The sequence below is a fragment of the Pyrgilauda ruficollis genome, unplaced genomic scaffold, assembly GCF_017590135.1.
Source record: "Pyrgilauda ruficollis isolate IOZ18807 unplaced genomic scaffold, ASM1759013v1 scaffold4, whole genome shotgun sequence".
Classification (NCBI taxonomy): Eukaryota; Metazoa; Chordata; class Aves; order Passeriformes; family Passeridae; genus Pyrgilauda; species Pyrgilauda ruficollis.
Window position 1 is genome coordinate 12,017,927 of NW_024525489.1, and position 9,710 is coordinate 12,027,636.

Sequence of the window (9,710 nt, forward strand, 5' to 3'; positions counted from 1 at the left end):
TTCTGTAGACTGCTCAGATGCCTTCAAAGAACAGTCCAGTTCTTCAGTGTATTAGCCAGTCCCTGCCAATTAAGTGGGATATGGGTACATCCCATTTTGTCATGGATAGTCATTAGTGAAGATGTTAAGTGGTGTTGTCCCTTATATGAGCCACCAAGTAGTGCTGCTTGTAGCTGAATATCAGTTGAACATTGAACTACTGAGCAATTCTCACTGGGGCCCTCTGCCCTGCCAATTACACACCCAGTTTATGGTCCTCTTGTCCACAGTGCCCAAGTTTGGGTTCAAGGAGCCTACAGGAGAGCATGTTAGAAGCTTGCTGCACCCAGGGATGTGACATCCCTGCTGTCCCCTATCCACAGCATCTTCATAAAAGTCAGTCAGGTTTACCAAGCTTGCAGTGTAGCAAGATGCAGATGTGTCTGTGTCACATTTTCTTCTGCCAGGCTCATGTGGAGCTGGATTGGGTGTCCCTGCCTGCTTAGCTGCTACTCTGCAGTTCTGTTGTTAGGAGAGTGAGGGGTGACTTAGTTCCAGTCCTTTGTCCCTTCTGCCAGTAGCTGTTCCTCTCCTACCAAGGCAAAGTGCCAACTTTCAGTGTAGCCCAAGTGTTTCCACGGTTGGCACAAGGAAGTGATCCCTCCTTTCCTGTTGCAATCTGACAGGCTGTATGCACTAACAGCTGCTGTCTTCTTCCCCCTGACAGAGTTCAGCCCGTGCCAGGCCACTGTCCTGATGCTGTACAGAGATCAGTCTCTCCACAAGGAGGTTGAGGCAGGGCAACGCTGTGGTGTCGTCTTGGACAGGACTAACTTCTATGCAGAGCAGGGAGGGCAGGACTCTGACCGAGGCTACATGATACGTTTAGGACAGCAGGTAAGGCCTTTTGCTGCCTAACCCAAGGCTGCCATGGGTCCTGAGGCCAGGCAGAATTCTCCAAGTGATGGGTTGGGTTGTTCTACTGTGTTAATTTGCAAGCTGCTGACTCTTGACAGTTCCCTTGGCATAGCATCAGAGTTGGTGGGGTAAGGCAGAATCAGCAGTAACTTCACAAGGGCATTCTTGCTGCTCTGGTTGTCTCTCACAGCCCTTTGCAATTTCATCTTGCTGAGGAAGGCTAAAGTCTTCTCAGGTCTTCCTTCAATGTGCTGTGTTCTTGCCAGCTGGGGTTGTAATGCTGAGAGAGGGCAAACATTGATCAGAGAGTCTGTGAACTGAGTAACTTCTCTCTGGTCAGTCCTGGACAGCTGCAAGTGCTGCCCAACATGAGACCCAGTGCAAAAACTCTTATTCCTCCCAAGAGCATCAGGGAGGACCTCCACTTCTGCAGCATGTTCCTTCAGCCTTGCCAAAGGGAGAGCTTTGACCCTGTTCTGGGAAGTTACACAGGGTGCAGCCTTTTCTCCTTTCCCTGTTTCCAAGTCTTGATAATCACCCTTGGGCCTTTTTAGCCTTGCAGAGGGTTACAGTGCCTTGCTCAGTACCTTGCTCAGCACTTCTCCCCAAGCTACAGTGGTGGTCCAGTTTTGTTGCCATCGCAGTGAGGCAGAAATGGTACCTTGGATGCCAGAGACATGCCTTGGGAGATGTTGTTCATTTTTTCATGGATGAGTGCAATTGTTAAGAAAATTTGTCAGCCTGGATGGTGTTACTGCCCCTCCACTGCAAGCTGGCAGCCTCAGCATACTGTGTAGTGAGTGGCTGGGTACTGGTGAGGTGTGAGACACCTTGGTTATGTTTGCAGTTAGCTTCTCTCTGCTTTTCCCACCCCATCCCTGTGTTTTAGGGATCAGTGGGAATTGTGTTTCCCGGTAGGACTGAGCAGGTACATAGCACAGATATTTGGATCTTCCCTGTGTCCTAACTCATTTTTCTGTCTCTTTGCTCAGGATGTACTCTTCCCTGTAGAGTCAGTTCATCTCTGTGGTGGCTACGTGATCCACGAGGTCACTGCTGTGGAAACCCTGCGTGCCGGTGACCAAGTGCAGCTCTTTGTGGATGAGGTGATAACTTAATGCTCTTAACCTTTTCCTTGTGATGTCCTGAGAAACCCGGTCACAGCAGGTCTTTATCCCTTGTTTCTTGAGACTGTTCTTTATCATAGGGTGCAGTGGGAAGGAGATATCACAACTAATTCTGTAATCTTTGTGAGCCATTGGTCTGTGCAAAAGTATCCAGCCTACCCTTTACTGTTTTACAAAGATGATCCCATGAAAAAAGGCGTTAGATCTGCCCTGTCACATAACTCATCTGACAGCTGTACTACCCGTTTTTTTCCCTCCATCTTCTCCTGTCACCTGATAGGAGGGGATAGGAGCCTTTTCCTTATCTCTTCGTGCCATCCCCTGCTCCCCCGAGCTGTGGAGAGCCAGCACTCCGTGCTAGCTGGTGTGTGCTTTCAGGCGCAGCGCCTGGCCTGCATGACGAACCACACTGCCACCCACCTGCTGAACTTCGCGCTCCGGCGTGTCCTGGGTGACAGCACCGAGCAGCGGGGCTCCCACGTGACAGCAGAGCGGCTGCGCTTCGACTTTGATACCAAGGTGACTCTGAAATCCAGTTCCCTACTTCTCAGCAGTACCAGCATTCCAGTACAGCTCCTCTCTCCAGGGATTTTCCCCCTCTCCCCATAATCACTCCTTTAGAGACAAGTCACATTTTATCTGAGTAATGAAGCTTGGTCCTCTGGGCATGACTGTGTCCATTTGCATTGAATTGACCCTGAGCAGGGCTTGCTGAGGGGATGAATGGGGATCAGAAAGGAAAGGACTTAGCAAGGCCAGTGGTCATGGACTGACACAAAATAGTGTAAAGGAGTCTTTGAGAGATGGTGCTTGGCTGTGGCACATATCTGATGTCTGCACTGGGCATTCAGGTGAGAGCATCTGTGAAGCTTTGGGTCAGGCTGAGTGCTGGCTCTGGTAACCTGTCACTCATTCTAGTATCTCTTTTGAAGACTTTGGCTGGTGCTCTTGCATCAAAAATCCTTATGTCTCATGGGAGGAGAAGGTGGGAGGGCCATGATGTTCACAGTTCCCTTTTACAAGCCGAGAAGATGAGATGCAGGGAAAGAGTGGTGTGCCCAAGCTGAGTCATCTGGTGGCTGTGCCCCAGATCTCCCTCCTTCATTCTGTACCTCTCAGGAGGCTTCTCCTGAATGTGGCTGATTTGCTTCCTCAGGGCCATGTGACTGTGGAGCAGCTGCAGCAGGTGGAACAAGTGGTCCAGGACCTGATCCAGAAAAATGAGGTGGTGCATATGGCTGAAGTCCCACTCACACTGGCAAGAAGAGTTCAGGGACTCCGTGCAGTGGATGAGGTATGACAGGATGGCAGCACACATCTTCATGAGCCTTCTCCTTCAGCAGGAATCATCTGAGACACAAGATGTTGACACAACATGTTTCTGCAAAGGAATTGTCTCCCAAAACTCAGATGGGAAGATAGAACAGAGATGAGGTCTCAGGACACTGTTGTAAAACATGGGAGACTGGTGATACACAGGCTTTCTGTTTATGCCTGTGGACCAAAGCCTGTCATGTCACCAATTGTTTCTTTCTCCCACTGGTTGTGAAGGAGAAGTAGTGCCTCCCCTGACTCAGGGGCTCCTCTAGACTAGGGGGAAAATGAGGCAGATACCTGAGGCCATCTAGTTTGTCTGTAAGTGCCCCTGAAAAACCATGTTGTTAGCTGCTGACCCCTGTCTCCTCTGTCAGGGGTATCCAGATCCAGTGAGGATAGTGTCCCTGGGGGTCTCTGTGGAGAATGTGCTGACCTGTGACTCCAAGGCTGCAATGCAGACCTCTGTGGAGCTCTGCTGTGGGACGTAAGTGACTTTTACTTGCAGCCAGAAGGCGTGTGTGCGGGCACTGGTGGCTGAGGTAGAAACATCACTACAACAAGCTCACATCCCTGTGAAACTAAGTTTCCTCACTGGAAAAATATTGTGAGGACAGGATGGGCTATTTACAAAGCTTTGGAAGTTCCAGGGTGAGCAAACTTTAGTGAAATGCACAGCATTTTTCGTTACTTCGTAGTCTGAAACCAACCTGGAAGCCAGAGTGGACCAGCAGAGTATGGGGAAGCTGTGACTCGTGACCAGTGTTGTGGTGCTTTGCCTTTGGGGTTACAGAAGGGCTGGGTACCTGGCTGGAGAGTCCAATTCAGCTTGTGAGAACTTGAGACTGCTGTGATTATTTTAATTTATTGTCTTCACCCTCTTCTGCTTTTAGAACCAATGAGAGTAGAAGAAAAATTAATCGATCTTAGGAAGGTGCTTACACAAAAAAAAAAAAAAAAAAGAAGGAACAAACTGTCCTTAGAGCAGATTAAGCTGGAAATGAGCAATTTTCTACCCATGAGATCTTCTTGTGGGAGTAGTGGGACAAGAAAGTGCATGGGAGATGATCAATTCTTATGAAGATGTCTAGAATGATTGCTTGTGGTAACAGAACCCAAGACACTGTAGTTTTCTTATGCAGCATTGAATAAACAAGAAGGAAAAGGGATGTTGTCAGTGTCCTGAGATTGCACAACTGTCCTTTGTCTGGAATCTACTTGCCAGGCAGTGGAGCTGGCCTGACAAGAGAGTGGTGGAGTAGAGGAGCTGAGTAGAGGAGAAAAACACCAGTTCCTCTCACTGCTGAAGGAGAGGAAAGGAGGACAGAACTTGGCTGCATCATTTGACTGGAGCTTGCTGGGCAGGTAGCACAGAGGTTCCTCTGGGGTAGCCTCAACTCTGCTGTCTCTTGCCTGACAAGGTACCATCAGGATTTTAGGGATGGGAAAGGATTCAAGGTACTGGGATTAGGATTAGGAAAGGGCTGCTGGACTTCAGAGTTTTTGAAAAAGCAAGCAGGTTTCTTGATTTCTGTTTGCAAAGAGCAACTTGCTTTCTTTCCTGTTCTCTGCTGACGTTCTAGGCACCTTCTCCAAACTGGATCAGTGGAAGATCTGGCCATCATCAGCGAGCGTCAGCTTGTCAAAGGGATTAGCCGTGTCATTGCAGTGACAGGGGGACGAGCCAAAGAGGTGAGAAAGATGGAAATGAGATTTCTGCCATGTCAAGGCAGTGCCAGAAGGAACAACCTTTGTAGGTTCCTCATAGACAATTAGCTCCCCACTGCTTTGGTTGGAGCCTCCCTGCTGTGCCACATCTGGCTTCCTGCTTCAGCCTTGGACTCCGCTTTGCTACTTTACCTCACTTTCACCTCCTTTCCCTCCCATCTTAGTTCTCTGTCTCCTTGACCTTCATTTCTCCCTTCAGACTGCCTTTTCCAAGATAAAAACTTACACAAAATATCAGGAAGCCTCTGGTCTATAAATTTCAGTCCCCCAGTAGGTATTTTAAGGTGTAATTCTTTGTGCATTGATTTTGCCTCCTGCTTATCACAGCTGGATTTACACTTTATGATTACAGGGTTTTGGCCTCATTCTTACAGCCCTTTTGCTTCCTGTCTTTAGTCTTTCTCCTGCTAAACTGTGATTCTGGTCTGGCTGGTTCTGTATAAAAAGTAAGCAACCTACTATTGTGTTTGTGAGATCACTCTGTCCTTTGAGTATTCGGAAGCATCAGGTGCCCCATAAGCCTCCCCTCTTCCTTTGAGGCTGCTGTCAGAGGAGAGTGACTCATAGTCACTGGAATTGGAAAGACTAAAGGCAAAGCCCACCCCTGCAAATCTGTTCCTTTTTGGCTGGCCATCCCCTGTGCATCTGTGTCCCAGAGAGGCTTTTCTTCATGCAGAAGAACAAAAAGCTGCAGGGCACATCTGCATGCTTGGCTGGAAGTGCTGACCTGGAGAGCCCCTGAGAGGAGCTCTGTGCAAGTGTTAATGAGACAAGGGAGACTGCAGAGAGATTTACTTGAAACAAAGGTTGTGTAGCCTAGCTAGGCAGAGCAGTCCTCTGCTGTCCTGCTCTAAAGTCTTGCAGGACCATCGTGGGCACAGAGATCTGGTAGAGAGGAAATGCTCCAAAACATAAGGATTTTCACTGGTGAAAAAAGCTTGTAACAGCTTTTGTAAAAAATTATTTATAGTAGCATTGTTGGTGAAAACAATAAGAAATATATCAGGATAGGTAAAATCAGGAAATATGCTTCAGTGGCTGATGAGGTTTCTTTTAGTGTTAGTGTTTCTTTTGTTTCTTCAGTCAGCAGTTTCAAGATTGCATTTGCTAATGGAAGAAGATTTCTAAGATGCTCCACAGAGCTTCCCAGTTTTCCTCAATGAAATCCTAATGATTTTGGTGCAAATTTTTGAGGAAACATTAATTTCAACCATAAATATCACCTAAAGCTCAACAGCTTGTTCTGCCTGAGTGTGACCATCTAGTGTTGGTTGTAAATCTAGAGAGGAATGTTTTCTTTCAGAGTCTTGCAGAACAGTCATTCCTAAACCATCTGTAGGTGTCTTTGTACTGGATTCTGAGCAGCACTTCAGTGTTCATGACCCTGCTGTCTCCCTGCCTTCTCCATCCCTGTGGACTGTTTCTGTTGCTGCATTTGAAGCACACATTCCTTCCATCTCTGCAGGCCCGGGAAGTAGGCCAGTGTTTGGCTATGGAAGTGGACTCTGTCTCCCTACGGATGAAGCAGAGGATCACCTCTATTCCTGAGATGCAGAACCTCTCCAAAGAAGTGGGCCAGTTGACCAAAGTAAGGGTTACACTCCTGTACAGAAAGCCCAGCATGGGCACATGAGACACATGACTCTTTCCTTATCAGGTTCACTTCTTACCATGGTCAGTAGCAAGGGCAGGTTGCTACCTGCTGTTGCCTCTTTGGTCATAAGGATTTTTGCCAGTGTCCAAGTGGCTGTGTTGCAGATGGCTGAAGAGAGAAAGCTGCTCAGCACAGTGACTGGCTGCCCTGGTCACCTGGTTAAAGCAGGGTCTGGGAAGAGGCCGTGCTGCAGCCTGACCTCCCAGAGAGCTAGCACTTCATGTCTAGGGGTACAGTTTAATGTTCTTACAGAGAAAATTGTCTTGCAGGTGGTGGCCAGCACTGCAATGCCTCAGTGGCAAAGAAAAGAACTACAGACCATCCTGAAAGCACTACAGCGAACAGCCAACACAGCTATCAAGAAACTGGAGCTGCAGCAGGTACTGAGGCAGCAGCACACTGACTTGCAGCCAGCTGATAGCACACACCAGCGGACCTGATGTTTCTGTCACACTTCAGAGCCACTCAGTCACTAGAGTCTGAGAAGGCAGAAGAAAACCAGTACAATCACGCACGGTGCAACACTGGCCCCGTGTTGGATTGGTTTCGCTGGCCATTGTTTATGGGGCCCTTGGTTGAAATGCAGGGAATGACTGGCTGGGGTTTTAGCACCTGCAGAATTCCCATGTCTCCCTGCTGTGAGAACAGACCCCCATACCAGCACTTTTGGCCAGCATCAATAGGCACTGGGCATCACCTCCGTGTTTATGCATGGAGAAGATGTGATGGTCCTCACAGTGGGCTTAACAAAGCTACACAGTCAGTGACAGGACAGAGTCTTTCCTACAGCTACATGGATTTTGCTGTGCTTCCCACATGTATTTGTCTTCTGCCAATTTACGTTAAAAGCAGATTAGAAATACTTACTGGTAACTTAGAAATCTCAGGAAGAATTGTCCCTTTTTTCAAGTAGGAGCATCTTGCCACCAAAGCCTTCCTAAGGCATGTGGCACTGTATAGGTCTAGGAGAGAGGCTGGGGACTGAGTGAGTCATTCTCTATTCCACTTCTGACAGGGGTTCATCTCTGCTTGCTTTTGGGAAAGGGGGGGCTGTACAGGTCTCCACATGGAGATTTCAGTCTGTTAGTCTTACTTTGACTTCTGCTATCAAACATCTCCCATCTGTCCCACAGAGCAGCGCTTGCATTCCCTTTGCATATATATTACATGGATATATCCCCATGCAGCCCACCCTGTGCCACCTGTAGCCCTTCAAAGTGCTCTGTTTTTCTCTCTCCAGGCTGAGAAGGTGGCAAAAATCTTGCTAGCAAAATACTGCAACCAGCCTGTCATCATTGATACTATCCCAGCTGATTCCCTTTCTGTGAGTAGTCCACATTCTTTGTTGGCCCAGTGGTACCTCAGGTGCTTCAAACAGCAAGAGGGAGTTTCTGGGCACATTTTCTGTTGGTTGCTGCTCTTCTTTGCTGCTGCCTGACCTCTGTTCTCCCTGCCTCTCCTAGATCCTAATGAAAGTAGTGAACCAGCTGTGTGACAAGTCTCCTGGCACCTCAGTCTTGCTGCTCAGCCCTCAGGCTTCGGGTGAGGTGCTCTGTGCCTGTCAGGTATCCAAGGTAAGCAGAAGCCTGATGGAGACAAGGGGAACCTGCCTGCCAAGGGGGGCTGGACCCACTGCTCAGCAGGTCCTGCTGGAGGCTTTTCCTGGGGTTTTGCCCAGTGTTGGTGGTTAATCACATAGGGGCAGGACTTGAGATGACTGTACTGGGATCACATGTGCTTTCAGTCTTTGCTGGGCACAGATATCCCTGGATCCTCCAGGCTGTGTTTGCCCAGGGGCAAGACACAGCGTTAACACATAAGCTCTGCCTTTGTAGTCCTCAGGGTCATGGCTGCCTCAGGCTGGGTGAGGAGAGGATGCTGTTACCTTTCTTTATTCACAGACTGCAGGCTGCCCCACAGTACAAATAACTTGGCTGTGTCTCTTCCCCAGAGCTGCCTCCCCACGTTCTCTGCTGCTGACTGGGCCGTGGCTGTCTGTACACAGATGGAAGGGAAGGCAGGAGGCTCTGCCATCGTGGCTAAGGGCAGTGGAAATGCCAAAGGCATGCAGGGAGCCCTGACTACGGCACTGGAGTTCGCTCAGAGCAAACTGTGATGCTTTTGGTGCCAGGACAGCTGTATGCTGGACACTTGATACCAAGCATATACTCTGCCCATCTGAAAGGATTAGCAGCTGAACATTGCTGCAACCACTGCCTTGGAGCACTGGACTTCTGACCATCCAGGATCAGCAGAGAGCCTGCTGACAGAATGATGCTGCCTGTTCTCAGCACAAGCATGTGGGGATGGAGCCTTGGAAAACACGAGTCGCAACAGCAGATCCTGCTTCTCATGGAACAGTGCAAATCTTGCCACAAGACCAGCACAGAGATTTTGTGAGAACGTGGGGAGTTGGCACTGTTACCTTAAAGCCATTAAAGAGTCGAGAGAATCCAATCATGATGTTTCTTGTAACTGCACCTTTTTTTTTCCTGCTCTGACAGAGGGGTTCGTTCTGCCCCTGCAGCTCCAGAAGTCAGCATGTACTCTTGTCTAAGCAGTTCCTTCCTACTGCAGAACTCAGGATACCCTTCTGATTAAAAATGCTACTCTAATTTAGAAATTAGAGAAATCCCACCTTGCTTGCGGGCTCAGGCTTGTTAGGCTATGAATGGGTAGAGCTGAAGCCAGTCCTCAGCACTGAGGGAACAAAATTGTCCCACTCTCCACATCTTTGCTTTGGATGAATGTTCTTATCTCTGTTTCTTCCTGCCACTCCCTTGCAAGTCCTTCCTTCTGGCTTCTTACTGGCTCATACCTAAAAAGCAACACTGATACAATGAGTTGTGAGAATGAAAACTGTTGCTGTGTTGCAGCATGGAAGTCCCTGCAGCAGGACTGTGCCCTGCTTTGTCTTGAGGTGAGCACGTCTCATAAACTGGTTATTTTTCATAAGCAGTGGTGGACCCAGCAAATTCAATTCATAAAGA

General features: G+C 48.6%; 1 protein-coding gene across 2 annotated transcripts in view; it reads left to right on the forward strand.

Moving 5' to 3' along the window:
* AARS2 (alanyl-tRNA synthetase 2, mitochondrial) overlaps positions 1-9,175 on the forward strand; it is an 18,268-nt gene extending 9,093 nt beyond the window's left edge. For both annotated transcript variants that reach the window (XM_041476767.1, XM_041476766.1), the window contains exons 12-22: positions 707-876; positions 1,890-2,003; positions 2,403-2,543; positions 3,181-3,318; positions 3,716-3,825; positions 4,922-5,030; positions 6,532-6,654; positions 6,990-7,100; positions 7,961-8,044; positions 8,184-8,294; positions 8,672-9,175. In XM_041476767.1, coding sequence (XP_041332701.1) covers positions 707-876; positions 1,890-2,003; positions 2,403-2,543; positions 3,181-3,318; positions 3,716-3,825; positions 4,922-5,030; positions 6,532-6,654; positions 6,990-7,100; positions 7,961-8,044; positions 8,184-8,294; positions 8,672-8,836 — 1,376 coding nt within the window. In that variant the 3' untranslated portion in view covers positions 8,837-9,175. The remainder of the gene's footprint in view (positions 1-706; positions 877-1,889; positions 2,004-2,402; positions 2,544-3,180; positions 3,319-3,715; positions 3,826-4,921; positions 5,031-6,531; positions 6,655-6,989; positions 7,101-7,960; positions 8,045-8,183; positions 8,295-8,671) is intronic.
* The last annotated feature ends 535 nt before the right edge of the window (positions 9,176-9,710 follow it).